Source organism: Nerophis lumbriciformis, linkage group LG24 (genome assembly GCF_033978685.3).
Source record: "Nerophis lumbriciformis linkage group LG24, RoL_Nlum_v2.1, whole genome shotgun sequence".
NCBI lineage: Eukaryota > Metazoa > Chordata > Actinopteri > Syngnathiformes > Syngnathidae > Nerophis > Nerophis lumbriciformis.
In genome coordinates, this window is record NC_084571.2 from 6,410,777 (window position 1) to 6,434,881 (window position 24,105).

Sequence of the window (24,105 nt, forward strand, 5' to 3'; positions counted from 1 at the left end):
GGGTGTTTAAATCCAGGCTGTAAGCCTCGGTGACGTCACTCGTTCCAGCTGGTGACTTTGTGGAAGAGGGCCTTGAGGAGCCGGGCTTCATAGGTGACCGTGTTCTTGCCCATTTGAACGCGGGACTCCTCCAGAGGCTGTTCGATGATGGCGGGCACCTCCCTGCCGTATTCTGATGCGCAGAGAACGCCGCAATGAAGAGCAAACACCTGGCTTCCTTGATGAGTCCGTGCACACTAACGAGTTTGTTGTGAGAGACTCACCTTCACAGTTCTCCAGGAACTGAATGCACTCCTGCACCACGGCACCCTTCAGCGTGATGACGTGTTTGGACATGTTCTCCAGCAGGGACAGGAAACAGCGCTTGGCGTAGAACCACGTGTCGGTTCCCAGCTACACACAACAAGGACTGACTGCTTATTCACTGGCAGGGGCGGGGCCTACTGTTCCTGGGTCTACAGTCGTCCCACATCACGCTTCACTACATCCAGGTTTATTAAAGCATATTCCATGTATTTAAATTAATTGTTAAAGGGGTCGTTTTATGATGTTTTTTCTACAACTACATTATATTATTTTTTTCAACTGTTTTAGAGACCGTCTTCAAGCCGCTTCTGACCGTCTCTTCAGGATGTGCCGTTTTGTATGTGCCTCCACTTTAACAGCGTCTTCTCCTAGTCAGCCATGTTGAACTTTTTAGCGCTTCCATATGCAGTCTACTGACAGACATAAGTTAGAACTATACGCTACTTTGTATTAGATAGGGCAACAGCATAGCATGCATGTGCATGTACAAGCCAGGCTGCCCCACAAGAGGATAGAGAAAAAGAAGGGACTTATTTTGACTAAAGGGGCGGACTCCCGCAAAGTTCTTCAGGTAAACTTTTACCATATATAGATGTCCGCTGATGTCACACTTAGGAAAAACGTCCCAAATTGGACAAATCCAAAACGGCTCGTGAGGAGAAAGTATGAAGGAAGGCAAGATTGTTTTATAAATATCTCCATTGTTTGATTTCACATTATTGGGACTCATGGCGATGCCAAATGCACAAAAGCAGGTACCCATAGGTAAGAAAAGTTGGTCTTGCATAATAGGTCCCCTTTAAATTAAAGCGGAACTGCACTTTTTATTATTATTTGGGGGCGGCATGGCGTAGTGGGTAGAGCAACCGTGCCAGAAACCTGAGGGTTGCAGGTTCGCTCCCCGCCTCTTACCATCCAAAAATTGCTGCCGTTGTGTCCTTGGGCAGGACACTTCACCCTTTGCCCCCGGTGCCACTCACACCGGTGAATTGAATGATGGTGGTGGTTGGAGGGGCCGTTGGCGCAAATTGCAGCCACGCTTCCGTCAGTCTACTCCAGGGCAGCTGTGGCTATGAAAGTAGCTTACCACCACCAGGTGTGAATGAATGATGGGTTCTACATGTAAAGCGACTTTGGGTACTTAGAAAAGCGCTATATAAATCCCAGGTATTTTAATTTTTTTTTTGGAATTTTGCCTATCGTGCACAATCCATTATGAGGGACAAGAACACAGTCAAGTCTATATATAATGTAGGAACAGACACGTTCAAAACATTACGTAATATAAACAATATTTACCGTGTTTTAATGATTTTTATTAACAGCGGGACTTCCTTCTCTGGCGCATTTATTTCCGTTTCCATAGCAGCGCACATCCGTCTTCTGGCATCTACTGTGGGTTCCTACTTCCACAAACAAACACGCAAGTGTTTTCTAATCATGGAAGACTTGGTAACAGACAACAAAGACAACTATTTTTGGACAAATGAGGATTCACGACCTTATCTTTTTGAAGCTGAATATACGGAGGATGAACTGGTGCTTCTAGAAGCCAGCATGAAGAAGAGGGTGAAACGTTGGAGCAGACGGAAGCCGAGAGAATGAGGTCCGTGCGTCTTGGTCACGCTGAAAATCTTTAACTTTTGAACCAGGCTATGCCGAATTATTGGAGTGCCCAAATCAACTGGAAACGTCCCCCGCCAGCTTCACCATTGAGTAAGTCATATACTATCAGAGGTGGGACCAAGTCATTGTTTTGCAAGTCACAAGTAAGTCTCAAGTCTTTGCCCTCAAGTCCGAGTCAAGTCCCGAGTCAAGACAGGCAAGCCCCGAGTCAAGTCCAAAGTCAAGACTGGAAAGTCTCAAGTCAAGTCCTAAGTCCTGCATTTTGAGTTTCGAGTCCTTTCAAGTCCTTTTAACCACAGACTAATATATTAACACAGATTGTGTATGCTTTTCAAACGCTGTATTTATTTATTAAAACAAGTGCATTTTAAATTGCAGGAAAGAAAATTGTGCTGACATTGCACTTTATAATAGCACTATTAACCAGTCATTTTAAACATTAACTCATTCCTTTACAGAACAAACACATTGAAAAATAAAGTGCAAATGTACTTATTTGTACAAAAGTGTTAACATTGAAAAAACATGACATATACGTGAACATAACAAAAAAGTTGTACTTTTTATATGTCAGGGCCCTATGCTGCATTGCATTTGCAAAAGACCAAATTAGCCAAGAGTCTGTCAGTCATTTGTGCACGATGGGGGCGTAGTATGATGCCACCATGGCTGAAAACTCGCTCCACTGGAGCACTGGAGGCAGGCACTGCCAAGACTCTCATGGCCACTCGGAACAGTGAAGGAAGAGTCTTCATGTTCAATGCCCAGAACAAAAGGGGGAGAGAGTTGTTTTGGGTTGGTGCACTACTTGTAAGTGTATCTTGTGTTTTTTATGTTGATTTAATTAAAAAAAAGAAAAGAAAAAAAAATTATTTCTTGTGCGGCCCGATACCAATTGATCCACGGACCAGTACCGGGCCGCGGCCCGGTGGTTGGGGACCACTGAGGTAAACAACCAACAGTATGTCAGAAAGCTAGCTACAACGGTACACATATTCATAATATAGTATACATTTTAACTGACCTTTATTTGACTATTTTTGTCTTTTTTTAGGTGGCTAAAATACGCGGTGCTGCTGACCGCCGTCTAACGTTACGTGTGATATATTGACTAACGTAACCCTGCTTAAAAAAAATCACTGAACAAAAAGTATGAATAAGGTAGTGAACGGCAACAGATTCCCGTGTTTGCAATAACGTTATAACGTTAGCAGTGAGTTTACAGCCTCACTGATTTAACTACACAGCAAATAAAAGTCACGTTACTTAGCCAATAAACGTTATCTTACATTCAAAACTTACCGTTCTTTGTGCAACTTCAAATGCCGGACGAAGTTGGAAGTTGTTGCCTCTCCATCAGTAATTTTCGAACCGCATGTGTTGCATACTGCAAACCGTTTTGTGTTGACCACCTTGTAATTTTTATACCCAAACAAAATTATTTTAGGTATCATTTTTTGTTCACTGGCGTGTGGTTTGGACATGTCTTCTTCGTTGGTTGTCCTGCAATTTGATTGGATGAATGCTGTGTGATGAAAACAAAGCAGATCTAATTTGATTGGCTGTTGTACTGAGACCACACCAGCTGACACACGCAACGCTGATAGACAAGTACACAATGAAAAATACGGAGCGCTCCCGAATAACTTTTTCATCTTTGGGTTTTGGGGAAAGTAGCAAGTCATGTCAAGTCATGTCAATTCAAAAGGCTCAAGTCCAAGTGAAGTCACAAGTCATTGATGTTAAAGTCTAAGTCGAGTTGCAAGTCTTTTTACATTTTGTCAAATCGAGTCTAAAGTCATCAAATTCATGACTCGAGTCTGACTCGAGTCCAAGTCATGTGACTCGAGTCCACACCTCTGTATACTATTGTTCATAATACATGCAGCACATCACCTTACAGTACAGTACATATGCTGTCTGGCTAGCTGTGTACAAACAAAACATGAAATGTGGGCTAATACTTTACAGATACTGTAATATGATTATTTATGTTTTTTCAGTCAGTACAGACTATTGTCCGATCACATTGTGTTGTGCATTACAAACTCAAACGCGCTTCGTGCTGACGTAGAAGCTAATTTATCTCTTGCCGTAGTTAGCTTTTACGGCTAATACCAAAGCATGCCGATGTGTTCGTACGCTAGAAAAATAGTTCCTCCGTGTTCGCTCTTACAATAACAATGTCGCTACAGCTTGGTTTTGAAACAGGTTACAGAACGTAAATTAAGTATTATTGACGGTTTTTGAATGCATTTTTAAAGATATTTAGAGGTAAAAATTATTGCTCCCATTAGCTGCCTTGCTAGCCACCAAGAACGAGCCGATTTTTATATGTTAGAATGCAAAACAAACCAAAAACCTTTTGTCTTTTTGTCTCTGATAATGATTGTGAACGATAGGCAAAATTCCAAAAAAGTGCAGTTCCCCTTTAAGTCATACTTGCCAACCTTGAGACCTCCGATTTCGGGAGGTGGGGGGTGGGGGCGTGGTCGAGGGTGGGGCGGGGAGTGGTTGGGGGCGTGGTTAAGAGGGGAGGAGTATATTGACAGCTAGAATTCACCAAGTCAAGTATTTCATACATATATATATATATATATATATATATATATATATATATATATATATATGTATATATATATATATATATATATATATGTCTTAATAAGGTTATCCAAAAAATAGTGCTCGATACCGTAGTAGAGCGCAATATATGTACTTGTGATTTTTTTCCCACACATACATATATATATATATATATATATATATATCTACATCCTGAAAATATGCAAACAAACTGTGTTTAGATAATTGATACTTCAAACTGGCATAAATAAATATTAAGGAATGTAACATAACTTGGCTTCTGAGAGTTTCAAAATGTAATGAATAAAATGCTAAAGTTGTTGATAAACAAGCAATTATTTTAATAATTAAATATGGTCATTATTATGATAATTTAAAATCAATTATTTCAAATATGTTTATTTTAATGTATAATTCTATGGCTGGATGTAATAAGGAGTCACGAAAAAATACAAATAAAAATACAATTAATTTTGATGTTTTTAGCAAAATATAGTAAAAATGTATTTAGTTTTTTTTTTTTTAAATTAATAAATATATTTATTTTTAGATAAGATAAACATAATAATACGATTTATCACTAGTCTGGATGATGTCCTCACTCAGGTCCGCATGGAGCTGGAGGGGGCGTGGCTTCCAGCTCCGGCTGAAAATCGGGAGATTTTCGGGAGAATATTTGTTCCGGGAGGTTTTCGGGAGAGGCGCTGAATTTCGGGAGTCTCCCGGATAATTTGGGAGGGTTGGCAAGTATGCTTTAAGTATGTATTTGGTTTATTCAGGGTTTTTGCAGGTTTCAACACGTCAAATGTAGGACTTCTTAAGACTTTTTTAAGACCATAATGAATATAATTTAGGACCACTTTATATCCATACGGACAAAAAAGTACAAAGACAAAGGAAAATCAGAGGGCCAGGATGAATTGTAAGTATATGAAATAATTCACTGTTGTTTCACATAGGAAACAAAATGGTTAAACTAACTAAATACACCATAAAACTCTATTGTAAACTAATTGTGGTATTGTAAAGTAAGCTGTAACAACGCATCGGTGTGCCCCGCACAGCACACGAGGCCGTGCGCGATTAATTCTGACCGGGCAGCACAGGTAGCCTAGTTTAGTTCTGTTTTGGGGTAACATTATAACATCCTCAAAAATCGAACATTTAAAAGCCAGACTGAAGTTTGTGCATTAAAAAAGTACCGTAAATAGATTTTTCAGACCTTTCAAAATCGTATTTAAGACCTTTTATAAGATTTTAGGACAATTTTAGACATTTTAAGGCCTTAAATTCAAAATGTTGGATTTAAGACTTTTTAAGACCCCGCGAACACCCTGTTATTACAGGGCAGTATTTGTCTTATTATCAAAAATTACGGCGTGGCGATCGAAAAAGTTATTCACCAAAAAGGACTTCCATTTCCTGGTTAAAGTTGAACAATGCTAACAACACAGAGGCTAATCTTGGCGTGCTATCTTCCCCGAGTCAATCAAGTTGACCGACTTTTTGCAGAACAACCCTTTGATGCACTTAATTTTCAACCCCTGCCTCATCAATAGCACATCTTCACATTGGTGAGACATTGACATGACCGATATCAAAAGAAGAGAAGCAACAGTACCGGCACACATTTGATGCTAACAACACTTCTATCAGCTATCAGCAGCGGTCTGGGCGATGCTAAGTGGAGATGAACTATGTTGATGTACTTAATCTTCGACATCATCAGCTCAACATGACATTATTTTGGCGTGAGTTATGAGACAAACAATGCTAACAACACGGAATTCTAACAACAGGGCTAATGGTCGTAGCTGCGAGTGTCAAGTTGACCAAGTTTTTGCAGAAAAACCTACGCCTGTGGTTTCAGTACATGGAAGCCCAGTTCTAACTTAGAGGAATCACCCAGGATGTGATTAAGTATTTCCACGTAGTGGATATGTTGTAGTGGCCGGGTGACAACCATAGGCTCAAGGCTACTATATGGGGTTAATGTAAAGGCTGTTATTTCATTTTTAGAAATCTCTTATTAGGTTTAAAAATGTTTATAAGGTCATAAACAGTTTTCTAGGCTTTAACTATTAATTTTTTTAAATCTTTACTAATAATTGTACTTTGCTGCAATTTGTTCGCCATGATCAGGTGGCTCAGGCCTGCAATTAGCTGTGATAAACGAGGGACGACTGTAACCCAAGTAGTAACAGATCATTCAAAAAGCCAACCTTCTTGTTGTAAGGCTCCAAGCTCTTGATGACACGAGAAATGCCAAAATCATAGTGGCCCTTGGCGCAGTACATCGTGCTGAAGATAAACCAAATAAATAAACATAAAAAAAACACAGTTTGGTGTGAGATTGACTGCTGAACTCACCCGATCACCATGTTGACGATGCAGAGGTGGAAGACTTTCTTATCTGGGTCGACATAGGAGATCTGCTCCTCTTCTTTCTCGATCTTCCTCATCAGCTCCTCAGCCTGGAGGAGCAAGAGAACGTGAAGATAATATAAGACCGTCTAATTCAATAGTCCTGCATTCTAAGTACATCTTCGTTCTGGCTGGTCATGATGTAGGACACACACAGGTTAGCCAGGACCACGGCGCTGACGTCCAAGATCTGCAACAACACACATTTTCATGGATCATTAGCCAATTTTCAGCTGCAGGAATGGCTATACTCTGCCATCTTGTTAAGTATGTGAAAACTCCTTAAATGGTCGCAACCATTACTTTTGCCTTTGTAACATTACAGGATTTTCCAGGAGACACAAAAGTAACACTGCAAACAGTAAAGCAGGGGGTGTCCAAACTGTTTCCACTGAAGGCTGCACACTGAAAATATAAAGCATGCAGGGGCCATTTTCTCATATTTTTCATTTGCAGAGCCAATACAATACAATATATAAATATGTATATGTATATGTATATATAATGGCTGTGAATCTTAGGGTAGGGCACTGCACAATTTGATTCGATTCTTGGGGGTAATGAATTGCTTCAGAATTGATTTTCGATTCAAAACAATTCTCGATTAAAATTCCAAACTTTTTTAATAACACAGGGTGCCAGTTCTATGATTAACTACATTCCTCCATAAAATAAATAACCATCTCTGATAAATGTTCATATTACTTAAAAGAAAACTGTTCTGTTTAATAAAATTTTACCCAGACATATATAAAGCCAAATACAAATAAGGCATGCCCACACTTCTCTTTTCTAAAGTAAAAAAATACAGCAGCTTTGGGCAGATTTGTTAATAATTAATTATTTTAATCAGAATAATTACACACATGAAATAGGATTAATCATGATTAATCACAGGTTATTATTTGCTCGCATAAATAAAATGTATTTAAAGAAATACACCACTATTTGGATACAAATGTAATTTGGTAGTCTGAATGTCATAAGGGGAATTGTGCTTTTTTGGGCGGGAATTTTGCCTATTGTTCACAATCACGACAAATTGATCTTTTAAATGCATTATAACTTGTAAATAAAAGTCTGCTTACAGTGCAGCCAATAGGAGCTCTTCTATTTCGCCCATAAAATAATAATAACCATTCAAAACCCACCAACAATACTCCATTTACATTTCTTGATTTTAATATTAACCAAGTTTTTGAGATATTGTTATTATAAGCGCTAATGTAGGCAAACTATTTATAGCGGTGCTGTAATCACTGTCGTGTGTCCCTATGCTTACATCATTGAGTGGTCTGCTGCTTGCTCATTTTCTTGCTCCCTGTAAGTTTATTCTAGATCATAAAACATGCATCTCACATGCACAGAACAAGTCTGAGTAGGTATTCCGACAAGTTGGTGCACTTATGACATCCATTCAGGAATCGAAACTGGCGAGGACAACATGAAAAGACACTTATAGGTCAATATTTCATAACACCATAGATTTTAATTTATTATTATTTTTTGAGCAATGAGATTAAAAAAAACCCCCCACTAAAATTCTTAGGAATTCAAAAGGGCTCCACTCATAAAAGTGTTAAAAATAAGTCATACATTTTGTTTTACTTTCAACACTTAAATCTCCCGATTAACTTCAGATCTATCCATCGTTTATAAGTTTTAATTTTTGAAATTTTTGTTTGTTTGTTTTGTGCTTTTTTTGACACATAAGAAAACCGTTTTTTATATGGCAAACACAAAATATGTAATACTCTCCCCCAAATTTTTTTTCGAAGTGTAATATTTGTTGTGAAATAATCCCCCGCAACCCTGAGAGGGTCAAGCGGTAGAAAATGGATGGATAATTGAATATATTTATATTATATCAATATTTCATAACAACATGGATTTATTCATTATAATTTTTTTGAGCAATGACAGTTTTAAAGAGGTATTGTGTTATTAGACTTGACATTGTAACTTTTATTCGTTACATTTTACCTGTTTGCTCTTTTATTCCACTTTTTAAAAAATGTATTTTTAAAACGTGCCGTGGCCTGTAAAAAATTTGCTCCGTGCCGCACTTTGGACATCGCTACAGGAAAGAAAAAAAGAAACACAAAAATGCACCGCAAAGCTGTTAAGTCTATTTTACCGAAGGTTTGCACGTGCACGGACACTCCTGCACGCTACACTGCTCCACCTGTACACAAAGGCAACGTGTCAGCCGACGCCGCGCCCCTCTTATCTCCGCCCACATGGCTCAAGCGTCACTCACTTTGTCGTAGTGCTTCTTGACGATGGGCTCGTAGAAGCTGATGGCCTCCTTGTACTTGCTCTGCATGAAGAGCACGTGGGCCACGTTCAGCTTCCACGTGTCGTCCTCGTTGCACACCTCCATGGACTTCTGGAAAATTTTCTCCACCATCTGGAAGTTATCCCGGTTCCAGTAAATCTTGGCCTGGGCCATCAGCACCACGATGTACCTTGGCAGAGGAGCAAGGCCGTCAAGATGGGCGGAGGTGCATTCAATCCTCGCAAGAATGCCTCTTATTTATGTATTTAACAGTTAGCACAGAAGAAGAGAATGTGCTTGGAATGCTCCCCTAAACTTTCAAGCAATGTGTGTGTTCTCACTTCTCTTGCATTGTGTCGTACTCATGCAGGGCTTTCTTCTGTCCTTCATCGTCACGGACTGCTTTGGCATCCTGCAACTGAAATCAGCATCAAACAAGTCTCATTGAAAGAAATTAAAATAAGAGACTGAGACTGTGCCAAATATGCCTCTGTGTACGAACCATGTTTCCGTGTACGGACCCTTCTTTTATTCATTTTACAGTAGACATGGGGAGCGGCCATTTTGGTGGGGCGGAGCCCCCTACGTCACATTCTGTTTACGCAGTCCATTAGTGCTCCTCAGTGCTTCAGCGTGTCTTCCCTTTCTCGCTATTTTCAAAGTTTTGTCTATTTTGCCCCCGCAATATGGGTCAAAAAAGGCAACAAACCAGCCTGGAAAGAAGGAGGGAATCACTGTGGACTTAAACTTAGAGAGGAGAGAGAACCCACGCATTTCCCCTCTAACCTATGCCCTGCTCTCTCTGCTTGCCATTCCGCAGACAGCAAGGTAAAATGTATTGAACTTTTTTTATTTTTTTTAATTATCGTAGCAACATGGTTGTTAACGTTTTTGAGAGCACCAAAGGGACTTTTGTGTGTGTGTGTGTGCGCGCGCGCACATTTAGCTTGTCTTTGTGTTATTTTGATAGTGAAGCGATTGTTGATCCATTAACCCCTTGTTATTGTATATCTTTGTTTTATATATGCGTGTATATATATATATATATATATATATATATATATATATATATATATATATACATATATACATATATATATATATATATATATACATATATACAACAGTGACGTGCAGTCACTAGAGGCAGGTGAGGCCCTGCCTCACCTGCCATCATGGAAAGAAAAATTTTTTTTTTTTTTTTTAATTAAATTGTTATATGTATCCAGTGATTATACTATAAAGTTATTTTCCATTTAACTTCACCCGTTTTAGGTTCTTTTTATTTAAAATCGCTGAATTTTCACATTTGCCGTTCAAATACTGAGAAGAGACGGTGCGGTGAACAGCAGCCAGTTGAGGCACGTCACTGCGTTGTGCCTCACCATGGATTGCGGACTCGGCTAACTGCTGGCCTGCTGTGCAGTGAGACCGTATTGCTATATGAATTATATTATACATTTCCATAGTTTAGTTAGCTGAGGTATATAATGTACAGTGTATTTTGTCAACAACTGTATGTGTGTAAAGTATTTCTTGTGCTGAGCGATCATAAAATGGCTGCAAAATACGCACTGGCTGAGGCTCGCCTCCTGCACCCCCGCCGTAGAATGCACGGCAACCCCTGACGGGAGTGTTATATCAACTAAAGCCCACACTTAAACTTTCCACGTGCAAGATTGAATCTATTTAAAAAAGTTATTTCATAAGAAGCCAAAAAGTGCAAAAACAATAATGTTCGTGTTGGAGGAGTTGTGAATGACTGCAGGGCCACAACATTAGGTACACCTGCAGACGTACCTAATTCACAACTCCTCCAACACGAACATTATTGTTTTTGCACTTTTTAGCTTCTGATTAAATAACTTTTGTAACCTATTTTTATGGGCTTTCCTCTTTGTGATGTTAAGTTCCTGTTATGCGCTGTTATACAGTATATGCCTTGAGCTCTTATTTTGAAGGCGCTAAGAGCGGAAGTGACGACACGTTGGAGTGGAGCGGAAGTTTTTGAAAGAAAGTAAATAAAGTGATCCTCGTGTAAACTGGAGCCTCCGTGTTTGTTATTTTGTAGTTTCATACAGTATAGGCGACATTTATAAACCCTCGGTTACACTTTTTTAAATAGATTCAATCTTGCACGTGGAAAGTTTAAGTGAGGGCTTTAGTTGATATAACACTCTCGTCAGGGGGTGCATTAATCCAGCACAACAGCGGCTCATGGACTTATTTTATAAGTAAAGGTAAGACCATAATAAAGTTTTTTTTAATTCAATGTGCTTTTTTGTGTGCTACAGTTTGTATGTGTAAAGTTAAAGTTAAGTTAAAGTACCAATGATTGTCACACACACACTAGGTGTAATGAAATTTGTCCTCTGCATTTGACCCATCCCCTTGATCACCCCCTGGGAGGTGAGGGGAGGAGTGGGCAGCAGCGGCGCCGCGCCCGGGAATAATTTTTGGTGATTTAATAACCCCCAATTCCAACCCTTGATGCTGAGTGCCAAGCAGGGAAGAATGCTGGTATGAGCTTTTAAACATAACCCGTTAACTGCTGCCAATCAAATGGTGAATAAGATACTCTTTAGGGTTCATATGTTTGTAAATCTGACTGTGATGAAGTCAGTGCCTCACCAGCCATGAACCTCACCGCACGTCACTGATATACATACACACACACATATATATATATATATATATATATATATATATATATATATTTATGTACACATACATATATACACATTCTTATTCACACATATATATACTGTACTTGCATATTAACACACACACATATATATATATACACACACACACACACACATATATATGTGTGTGTGTGTATATAATATATAATGTGTGTGTATGTACGTTTGTATGTACACATTTATATATACACACGTATATGTATATATATATATATATATATATATATATATATACAGATACATATACATACACACACACACACACACACACACACACACACACACACACACACACATATATATGTATGTCTATGTATATATTGATGTATATAGATCAAAATTAAAGTGTTAGCTCATGTGAATAACCACAAAAAAAGATCACATTAATCATGAACACACTTAAATAAATATTGCAATTTAGTTTGACTGTACAAGCTCTGTTAAATCAGGGATTATATCAATGCATAAGACAGTAGACAAATTATTGAGGAGATTCTGACTGGTGTGCTAGCTGGCAAATTTCACTCCAAAATATAGCCTGAAAGAACTTTAGATGAAAACTGTTACCAAGTTTTGTGCAAATAAATGACATGCATTCAAATAAAACTTTTAAGTATGTTCTTGGATGGCATTCTGATAATAAAATGCATTTGTGTAGAAATAGTGAGGTAATGCAAGCGAGTAATCACCTGTGATTAATCATAATAAATCCAGATTCCAAAATGTGATTAATCTGATTTAAAAAGAAATATTAATTGGACAACCCTACTATATACAGTATACATACCCGGTACTATTGTCTTCAAAAGTGTGCATTCTTTTACTAAAATAGGGACTTTTGTTGACGCTAGAACTAATTATTCATGTTTATATTGTTTTTTATGGAGAACACTGCTTCATTATACGAACTTTGCAATTCACGAACCATGTTCAAGAACTAATAAAGTTTGTAAATTGAGCTATGTGGCTAAATGTACTTCATAATAAAGACAAAAAAACGTCTTCTAAGGCTGATGGAAAGGATGCAGACAACCTGCTTGGCCAGCTTGCGTAACTTCTCGGTCATTTTGCCGATCATGTCATCAAACTTCCTGAATGCCTGTCAAACACACACATACACACATGATTTTACATGTGTAATAGAAGCAAGATGCACCTGCAGTGTGTTATGTTACTGTACCTCCTCTGGTGCAGTCTGGCAGGTCAACAAGGCATCTAGAAACTCATATTCATACTAGAAAAAGCAAAAATCACAAGAAATGTTAAACAACAAATACACACTGGAGGGCAGGGGTGTCCAAACTAGGGTCCACGAGCCAAATGTGGCCCGTCAACGTACTCAATTTGGCCCGCGAGATGTCATGAGTTTAATTAATTTTACCCTCAGGGAGATTGCGCCCATTTTAATAGTCTGCCAATTTTGATACTGCTACTATGTTGCCATCTAGAGGAGAATGTGAGAAATTCAGGTCAATGACCTTTAATTATGCTATGAATGGGAGTGTGCGCAGAATTTACTTTATGATCAAATACAAACAAATTTCCCTAGTCATAGTGCAAAAAAAAAAGAAAGAAAAAATAAATAAACCTAACCAACACAACATTTCAACAGACATGGTCACACATAACACAACCTGCTCACCAAACTCTGTGGACATTATAAAAAACGTCCATACAAAATTCCAAATTACACACCCATTTATATACATTACAAAGCATAATAGGAAAAATGCATAACACTCTTCACACTTTATAATAATAAAAACAATGTATTAGATTTATGTAGCGCTTTTGTAGACACTCAAAGCGCTTCACTGAGATGTGAGAACCACTTATTCATGTTTGCCGCATTTTAGCTGCTTGATATTTCTGATCAATTACAAAACTTTAAGGTAAAGGTAAAGGTCGAACTTTCACAGACTCCTAATTTCCAATTATCCATCCATTTTCTACCGCTTATTCCCTTTGGGGTCGCTGGAGCCTATCTCAGCTGCAATCGGGCGGAAGGCGGGGTACACCCTGGACAAGTCGCCACCTCATCGCAGGGCCAACACAGATAGACAGACAACATTCACACTCACATTCACACACTAAGGCCAATTTAGTGTTGCCAATCAACCTATCCCCAGGTACATGTCTTTAGAGGTGGGAGGAAGCCAGAGTACCCGTAGGGAACCCATGCAGTCACGGGGAGAACATGCAAACTCCACACAGAAAGATCCCGAGTCCGGGATTGAACTCAGGACTACTCAGGACCTTCGTATTGTGAGGCAGACGCACTAACCACTGTGTCACCGTGCTGCCCAAATTTCCAATTGGCAGAGGGGTTAGTGCATCTGCCTCACAATACGAAGGTCCTGAGTAGTCTTGGGTTCAATCCCGGGCTCGGGATCTTTCTGTGTGGAGTTTGCATGTTCTCCCCGTGACTGCGTGGGTTCCTTCCGGGTTCTCCGGCTTCCTCCCACCTCCAAAGACATGCACCTGGGGATAAGTTGATTGGCAACACTAAATTGGCCTTAGTGTGTGGATGTGAGTGTGAATGTTGTCTGTCTATCTGTGTTGGCCCTGCGATGAGGTGGCGACTTGTCCAGGGTGTACCCCGCCTTCCGCCCGATTGTAGCTGAGATAGGCTCCAGCGCCCCCCGCGACCCCAAAGGGAATAAGCGGTAGAAAATGGATGGATGGATGGATTAATTATTAATTATATATCCATTATATTAATATAATATGCACACACACACACACACAAATATATATCTATATATACACACATATATACATACAAATATACACATACATGTGTGTTTGTATATATTGTATATATACATACAAACACACATTTATATATGTATATACATATATTTGTATATGTATATATACACACGTGTGTATATATATATATATATATATATATATATATATATATAGATAGTTACTTTACATGTAGTCTGCTTTTGGACCTCGAACAAATGTTTTTAGCCCAATGCGGACCCCAAGTCAAGAAGTTTGGACACCCCTGCTGTAGGGTGTGTTTTGTTTACTAAAACACCACTTGGTTCAATGTGAGGAGCATGTCTTACTGGAGAGAGCAATTTGTAGGTGAGGTGGGCATTCTCTGCCAGGACGTCGGCTGCCAGGTCAAAATACTGTCAAGGAAAGAGGCAGAGTGGGATTACGTCCACCAATGTTTCAATGTCTTAACTCTTGAGTAAAGACGCACCTCATGTTTACAGTAGAGCAGAAGCAAGTTTCCAAAAGTGACGGGAGGGAAGGACGGTTGCTGCAGCAGGAAGGCCAACTTCTCAAAACCTTGCGATGGCTTGGAGTCCATGTTGAGCAGAGCCTGATTGTGCAGCGTCACTGTGTCCAGCTCCTGCATGACAGCCCAGCGTTAGATTGATTGATTGATTGATTGAGACTTTTATTAGAAGATTGCACAGTGAAGTACATATTCCGTACAATTGACCACTAAATGGTAGCACCCGAATAAGTTTTTCAACTTGTTTAAGTCGGGGTCCACTTAAATTGATTCATGATACAGAAATACACGTTAGAAATACATGTACTCATATAGCTTCATTTGAGATTGTCCATGTTATGGTACATGGCTGTCAGCTCCTCAGTCAAGTCAGGTGACGACTCCAGAAAATATACGTACAAGATTATGACAAATAAAAAGGAAACTTGAATTGGCTGCATGCCGTTTATAATACAATCCACTAGAGGGCAATGGTTGTGCACCTTGTTGAGAGGACAATTAGGACAGAGGACACATTGAAAAGTGAGAGGACAATAGTGGTTACCTCCTCTGATCGTGGCGGCATGTCTGTCAAAGCCTCTTGAGCACCTTTCACTGCAAATAAACATTTCAGTAGTCAATACATTTATTCACATGGCAATGATTGAAAAATGAAGGATACATTTAAAATATTTAGCATATTGAGAGGTGTAAAATGCTGCCTCAAGGTTTCACCATGAAAGGCTATTCAATGTGCAAAGGGTGTGATAGAAAGCTCCCATCTGTCAGTCAAAGTGTATAGAACAGGGGTGTCCAAACATTTTTCCACTGAGTGCCGCACACTGTAAAATTTATATTTTTCATTTTCAAAACAATTACAATATACATATATATATATATACTTACATATATATACATATACAAATATACATATATATATATATATATATATATATATATATATATATATATATATATATATATATATATATATATATGTATGAACTTATATACACATATACAAATATATATATATATATATATATATATATATACATATATATCTCCATCCATTTACTACCGCTTGTCCCTTTCATATATATATATATATATATATATATATATATATATATATATATATATATATATATATATATATATATATATATATATATATACACACATATATACATTTACAAATATATACATACATGTATACATATATATTGTCATTATTATTATAATTCAACGCTTAAATCTAAAGATCAATTTCCGGTTTATCTGACAATACAAATTAATTTTTTTTATAGGTTTTATGTAGAAGAAAACTTAGTTTTTTTTAATGGCAAAAACACACAATATGCAATATTTTCCCCAAAAACTTTTCAATGCGGAATTGATGTAAAGTAATTGGAGCCTTAAATAAGTCAATATTTCATAACATTGATTTTTACTTTTTTTTAAATATTTTTTGAGCAACGACAGTTTAAAACCCCCCACTAGATTCATATTTTTTATTTACTTTCAACAACTTTTAACTTAAGATCTATCCATCCAGTATAAGTTTTTATTATGTTTTAATGTTGTTGTTTTTTTACTTGTTTGTTTTGTGCCGTTTTTTGTCAAAGAACACCTTTTATATGGCAAACACACAAAATATGCAATATTTGCCCTCAAAAAATGTTCAAAGTGGAATACTTGATATGAAGCCTTGAATTGGTCAATAACAACAACATTGATTCATTATTATTTTTGGAGCAATGACAGCTTTAAAGACTTATTGCATTATTAGAGTCGACATTGCAACTTTTCCTCGTTACATTTAATCTGTTTGCGCTATTATTCCACTTAATGTTTTGTTTTTTTTGATAGATTTTTTCAATTAGCTGTGGGCAGCAAATGGCCCCCGGACTGCACTTTGGACACCCCTGGTATAGCTTGTGCTGATGTTTCCAGAACTCTTTCTTGCTGCTGATGACAGTCATGTGACTGTTGGTTGACTGAGCGAGTGAATGAAGCGCTTACGTTTCTTCAGCTGGTATTCGATGGCAGCTTTGAGGTTGAAAGCTTCGATGAGGGCGGTCTGATGCAGCACCAGCGTGTTGCCCACACTGCGCACATCGATGCCCTCTGTCGTCAGGCCCACACTCAGCTCTGGCACGGCGAAAGGTTGTCATTAAGATGAAGCTGCAGCATGCAGGATTTTCGCTCCAGCAACATCATCTTGTTACCTGGGTGTTCCCTGATGCCTCGCTCGATGATCTCGCCAATGTACTTGAGGGCCTGGGCGTAGTTGCTCATTCTGTAGTAACACAGCGCGACGTTGTACGACAGCGCTGACAGGAAAAGAAGACAGAAGTAAAAAAAAAGAGTTTATCAAGTAGTGAAACAGCGGCCAACAGTCAAATCAGTGTGTGTGTGTGTGTGTGATTACCAGGTACGTATCCCAGCACCTGCATGGCCGACGTGAACTTCTTGCAGGCGTCCTCATAATTGGCGTCTTGATAGAGCAGGCAGCCCATGTTGTAGACATAGTCTGGGTCCTCCTGGGGTAGCTGCTCCACCAGAGACTGCACACATGGAACACTTCAGTACTTCAAATGTGAACCGTGCTACACAGGCACATACAACAAACTATGTATACGAGCATGGTACCTTGGCAGCAGAATAATTCTCCTCAAAATATTTGATGGAGGCCTGCAGCTTGATCATCTGTGGAGGAGAGACAGACAATGAACACTTTTGAAAAGTTTCTACGCTGGGGTATCCAAACTTTTTCCACCGAGTGCCACCCACTGGAAAATTAAAGCATGGAGGGGCTTGATATTTTTCATTTTCAAAACCAATACTATATATAATATAATATATATATATATATATTATATAATATATATATATATATATATATACATATATATATATATTATATAAAATATACAGTATATATATATATTATATAATATATATATATATATATTATATAATATATATGTATATTTATATATACTTTTTTTTTTTATATACCACCTTTCAAGTTTGGCCTCGGGGACCCAGAAGCATTGCAAAAAATATGTCATACATATATTTATTATTCAACTTCTAGATCAACTTTAGGTATTTTATGTTGTATGCCTTTTTTGCCAAAAAAAAGCCTACACAAATTTTGCAATATTCTTCTCCCCAAATGTTTTAAAATGTAATATTTGATGTGAAGTAATTGAAGCCTTAAAATAGGTCAATAATTCATAACACAATTGATTTAAATTTTTATTTTTTAGAAAAAAGTCCTACTAAAATTCTTGGAGATCCAAAAAGTCCCACTCATAAAAATTAAAAAAAATTGGCCATCCATTTTTTTTTATTACTTAGAACATGTAAATTCTCTAGAACAACATCTATTCGGTTTAATTATTTTTTAAATGTTTTTAATTTTATTTGTTTATTTTATGCCCTTTTTGTCAAAGAAAACTTTGTTTTTAATATGGCAAACACACAAAATGTGCAATATGATAAAGTGGAATAGTTGATGTGAAGTAATTGGCGCCTTGAATAGGTCAATAATATCTCATAACAGCATTGATTTTGATTCTTTTTTTTTTTTTTTAACAACGGCAGCTTGAAATAGTTATTGTGTTTTTTGAGTTGACATTTCAGCTGTTTTCTCTTTTATTCAACTTTTGAATGTTTTTTTTTTTTTAATGTATTTTTAGAATGTTTCGCAGAACCCACGTTGGACACCCCAGGTCTAGTGTGTCCTTGTTGAACAAATGTATAAGATAAGAAGAAATGACTGGACCTTAATGTGACTGGTGGCTGTGTCCAGTGCGAAGGAGGCCTTGGTGGCTTCAGCGTACGAGCCTGCTTTGTACAAGCTTTGTGCGTAGTACACCTTGTACTCCTCCACCTCAGGGTGCAGCTGAGTGAGCTGTTCATAACACTCTGCAGCACTGCTGAAGTCCTGGATGTGATAGTAGCAGAAGCCCAGCAGAGACAGAGCAGCTCTGGACTGAAAGAGATGTAGGGAAAAACAGGAATGAACAAAAGAACACATTTTTATCACAACAACAATTTGACAATTTAATGTTGGACTGGGTGAAAAAACGATAACAATATATATTGTGATAGACACCTAATCAATAGCAATAAAAAAAGTGTTTGATCATTTTTTTTTATTCTTTGTTGGGAGAAAGCGGAAGTAGCAAAGCAAGGTTAGTTGCATTAAAAAAAGGCTCTCGCTCGCTGGTAACTGAGCAACACAGGAAGTCATCAATGATCAATGGGAGTGACACGCTAACAGCCAATCAGGTAACAGTGTCAACTATCATCTTTGGTCGCGCCATCTTGTTGTCTCGCAATCGATTCTTTGCATGGAGTGAGAAGAGAAAGTCAAAATAAAAAAACTGTGGATAAAACAGGAAGTCACCTGGACAGTATGGCGGTTTATTGGATTTTTCAAAGAGACAGTAGTCAGATCAATGTGGTCTGTAAATGATGTAAGGCGCTCGTCCCACCACACCGCTCACCCTTTAGAGCACAGCTGTAACTTCCTGTCATTAAACCTGCAGAAAATAGTTCTTCTCAGGTTTCCCTATGTTTACATTTTCACACATTGCACTATTTTGTTACACTTTATTAAGCATTTCTTATTTTTGCACCTTCATTTTAGGAGGTTATTGTCAAGTGTTCAATGTGATTTTACAATTTTGTTTACATTAATTGTTTAATTGTTTTCCATGCTTGTGTTGACATTTCCTTTCTGCCTTGATAGCCAAGGGGACTATAATCAGAAAAAGGTTACATGTGAAATACAAATATCCATCCATCCATCCATTCATTCATTCATCCATCCATCCATCCATCCATCCATCTTCTTCCGCTTATTCGAGGTCGGGTAGCGGGGGCAGCAGCCTAAACAGAGAAGCCCAGACTTCCCTCTCCCCAGCCACTTCGTCCAGCTCCTCCCGGGGGGGATCCCGAGGCGTTCCCAGGCCAGCCGGGAGACATAGTCTTCCCAACGTGTCCTGGGTCGGGTGGCATCCTGACCAGATGCCCGAATCTCCTCATCTGGCTCCTCTCGATGTGGATGAGCAGCGGCTTTACTTTGAGCTCCTCCCGGATGACAGAGCTTCTCACCCCATCTCTAAAGGAGAGCCCCGCCACCATGAGGAAACTCATTTCGGCCGCTTGTACCCGTGATCTTGTCCTTTTGGTCATAACCCAAAGCTCATGACCATAGGTGAGGATGGGAACGTAGATCGACACGTAAATTGAGAGCTTTGCCTTCCGGCTCAGCTCCTTCTTCACCACAACGGATCGATACAGCGTCCGCATTGTGAAATACAAACATTTACATATAATATATTTTTCTCCTTGTCCTTATTTTCTATAGGTCATAAATAAGATCAATAATTATCGATATCGACCAATATAAAACACTTATATTGTGATATAGAAAAAGTCATTACATTTTAATGACTTTTGTCTAGTAGCAACACTTACCCTGGTGTGCTTCTGAAGTTGGCTGTTTAAGATGTGAATGGCCTCAACATACTGGCTGTCCTTAATCTGCAAAACATAATTAAATTAAAAAGATGCAATCATTTATTTACTGATTACAGGCCTCAAATTTGTACTTTTTAAGGTCAAGGCAAGTGTTGCCTTAAAGGAGGGCTCATATTTTAGGGCACCAAGGCAAGTTAGAAGGGCACCAAGGCAAACATTATTTTCTTTCCAGGCAGGGGCTCCAAAGCATGCATGCATACGCCCCCTTGTGGTTCAGTACAACAGTTTGGCCAACAACAATGGAAAACAGGAGTGACAGTGTGTTTCCTCACCTCATTAACTATGTCACAGCAGCTGATGGACAATCTGGACAATCGTCAAAATGAAAGCAACAACATATCGTTTTTCTCCTTCGCTGAATACTTTTAATGTGGGGACAAGTGTCTCCAATATTGTCAACACCTGTCTCCCTCTAAACACAGCAGTGCACTCTTAAACACCTGGCGGGAAGCAGGGAAAATGACTTCTAACGTCCCGGAAGAGTTGGTGCTGCAAGGAATTCTGGGAATGTGTTCTGTTGTGTTTATGTTGTGTTGCGGTGCAAATATTCTCCCGAAATGTGTTTGTCATTGTTGTTTAGTATGGTCTCACTATATGGCACATGGTTATGACAGTGTTGGCGTTGTTTATACGGCCACCCTTATTGTGACATTGTATGGCTCTGGAGTAAGTATAGTCCGAGGGTATGAGTGTCAAACTCAAATACAGAGTGGGCCAAAATTTAAAACTGAACAAAGTCGCAGGCCAAGGTTGAACAAATTAACCTTTTAATAGGGACCCAAACAAGTTTTGCATTGAATATTGAACAAGCAAGGCTTATATAACTTTATAGTGACATGCAAAATCAAGTTTCAAATAATAATAATAATAATAATTAAAAAATATCAATGGCATATCAAATAAAATTTAAATAAAAATTGAATGCCTCTTTTTTATTTGCATCCTTCTGAGGTAAATATCAAAATAAACTTTTTCCACAGGCTAATAATAAATTTGAAAATAAAATAACAATAATGAATGAATCAAACATTCAAGCCTTGAAGTAGCAAGAGAAAGTGCATGAATAAAACGTTAATTATTGCTCAGTTTTCTACACTGATTTGCTTTAACACTGAATATGGAACAAGCAACACTTATATAACTTAATAGTGCAAAATCAACTTTCAAAAAACAAACGAAAAAACATCAATGCTATATTAAATACAATTTAAATAAAAATGTAATGCCTCTTGTCTATTTGCAGCCTTCTGAGGTAAATATCAACATTAACTTTTTCCACAGGCTAATAAATTTGAAAATAAAATAACAATGAATAAATCAACCATTCAGGACTTTAAACTGCTCAGTTTGCGACACACTGATCTAATCTGATGTGCCCAAGCCAGATACCTGCCATCTTTTCTGGGATGCTAGTTCATTAATGTTTGGTTGTAGCGGGGGGTGTACAGTATATTGTAGCGTCCCGGAAGAGTTAGTGCTGCAAGGGGTTCTGGGTATTTGTTCTGTTGTGTTTATGTTGTGTTATGGTGCGGATGTTCTCCCGAAATGTGTTTGCTATTCTTGTTTGGTGTGGGTTCACAGTGTGGCGCATATTTGTAACAGTGTTAAAGTTGTTTATGCGGCCACCCTCAGTGTGACCGGTATGGCTGTTGATCAAGTATGACTTGCATTCACTTATGTGTGTGTAGAAGCCGCATATATCATGTGACTGGGCCGGCACGCTGTTTGTATGGAGGAAAAGCAGACGTGACGACAGGTTGTAGAGGACGCTAAAGGCAGTGCCTTTAAGGCACGCAACTATTTTGTTGTCCGGGTGGAAATCGGGAGAAATTCGGGAGAATGGTTGCCTCGGGAGACTTTCGAGAAGGGCACTGAAAATCGTGAGGGTTGGTAAGTATGAGTATTAGCGGTGAATGCGGTGTTACAGCGGCACCGCCGCTGTATAATACCGGCGGACCAGCTCTAATGTCAAGGGCCAAATAAAATTGCACGACGGGCCAAATTTGGCCCGCTGGCCAGAGTTTGACACCCATGCCCTGGAGCAAGATTAATGGTGTTAAGATTAATGGTGTTAGTACGCCATGTTTGATATGTCAAGTTATAATAGTGCGCATGTGTCTGCTTTCGAGTTGTCTTTAAATTAAATAATAATTATGGGGACTTCGGTTATTTATAGAGATTGGAATTGTATCGCTAGTTATCATTTTTTGGGCATTACAGTAAATGAGAGGGCTCCAGCACCCCCCCGCGACCCCGAACGGGACAAGCGGTAGAAAAATGGATGGATGGATGATACCGGTCGTGTTACCTGTTACATGAGCATCGTCTAAACTTAGTACAATCAACTCCACACCATAAATAAATCTAGTGTCTTTAGTGGATATTAATAAACTGCATCTCAGTGTACGAGCAAGAATAACTCATTTTTAACATGATTATTGGAGCAACAGTTTAAACAACTGAGTTGTTGTCAAAGAACACTCAGCTAGGCTGCTAAGCTAAGCTAAGCTAACTAGCAGACGAGTCCTGCCACAGGACATTCTTACCAGTTTGTAGATCGTTGCCGTGTATTCTCCATCTTTTATAGTCATCATGATTCCAAATGTATAGTGTTCACGAATCAAAACGAACGAATATAAACCTAAACTTCAGAAACAGCAGCAACTTAAGCAAGCGTCTGTGCTATGTTCACAGCAAGCAGACTTCTGTTACCTAGCAACCTCTGACCGGAAGTTGGAGCTTTGACTGACGTGTGCGCCGGCCAATCGCCTTTCAGGATACTGCCACATAGCTGCTTCATGGGTTTGCTTCTTCTCTTTATAGAATATTAACTTATCAGTATATTACAGTGCATACAGAAAACAAAAACAACAATGTTTCTTTTGTTTTTCAATTGAAACAATGACTCCCTACACAGCCATACACCCACCCAGCCAAAAATTAAAAATAAATTAAATAGAAAAATGTCAGGAAAATGTAAGTAAAAATATAAAATAATAATAATACACAATAACAATGAAAATAGATAATAACTACACATGACAACAAACAGTTCTTCTCAAATAGTGGGGCAGCCCCCGCCCCTGGGTACATGCTTTATCAGTATCATGCTTCAAACCCCGCTTCGAAAAGCTGCGCTCGACAAAACATGCTCATTGTCGCCACCAATCCTGACTTACTCATTTTAATTCAAAAGAAAATCAGCACAAAGTGTTTTATTTTTTGTTTGTTTGTTAGGATAAAGGGTTTTATGTGCTCCTAAGTTCCTGTTGCTGATCAATTTGGAGTTATTCCTATTTATTGAGTGTTTTTCATGGTTTTTTCCCCCCAGTGTGATTCAAGTCTGTCTAAGAATGTTTATAAATTAAATAAGGTTCAAA

The 24,105-nt window shown here is 38.4% G+C and overlaps 1 protein-coding gene across 2 annotated transcripts; it reads right to left on the reverse strand.

The window, feature by feature from the left end:
• Nucleotides 1–14: 14 nt before the first annotated feature.
• ift70 (intraflagellar transport 70) lies at nucleotides 15–23,465 on the reverse strand. Of its 2 annotated transcripts, none has more exons than XM_061981428.1 (19): nucleotides 23,272–23,465; nucleotides 20,663–20,728; nucleotides 18,960–19,169; nucleotides 17,819–17,875; nucleotides 17,598–17,733; nucleotides 17,395–17,499; nucleotides 17,189–17,317; nucleotides 15,729–15,778; nucleotides 15,146–15,298; nucleotides 15,006–15,071; nucleotides 13,106–13,159; nucleotides 12,959–13,024; nucleotides 9,562–9,632; nucleotides 9,203–9,410; nucleotides 7,061–7,132; nucleotides 6,889–6,992; nucleotides 6,741–6,819; nucleotides 264–393; nucleotides 15–172 (listed from the first exon to the last, which is right to left on the reverse strand). In XM_061981428.1, the coding sequence occupies exons 1-19, from the start codon at nucleotides 23,317–23,319 to the stop codon at nucleotides 36–38; spliced, it is 1,941 nt and encodes a 646-aa protein (XP_061837412.1). In that variant the 5' UTR covers nucleotides 23,320–23,465; the 3' UTR covers nucleotides 15–35. The 2 variants fall into 2 exon arrangements, with proteins under 2 accessions (XP_061837412.1, XP_061837411.1); XM_061981427.1 differs by having other exon boundaries at nucleotides 9,562–9,638; nucleotides 23,272–23,464.
• Between the last annotated feature and the right edge of the window lie 640 nt (nucleotides 23,466–24,105).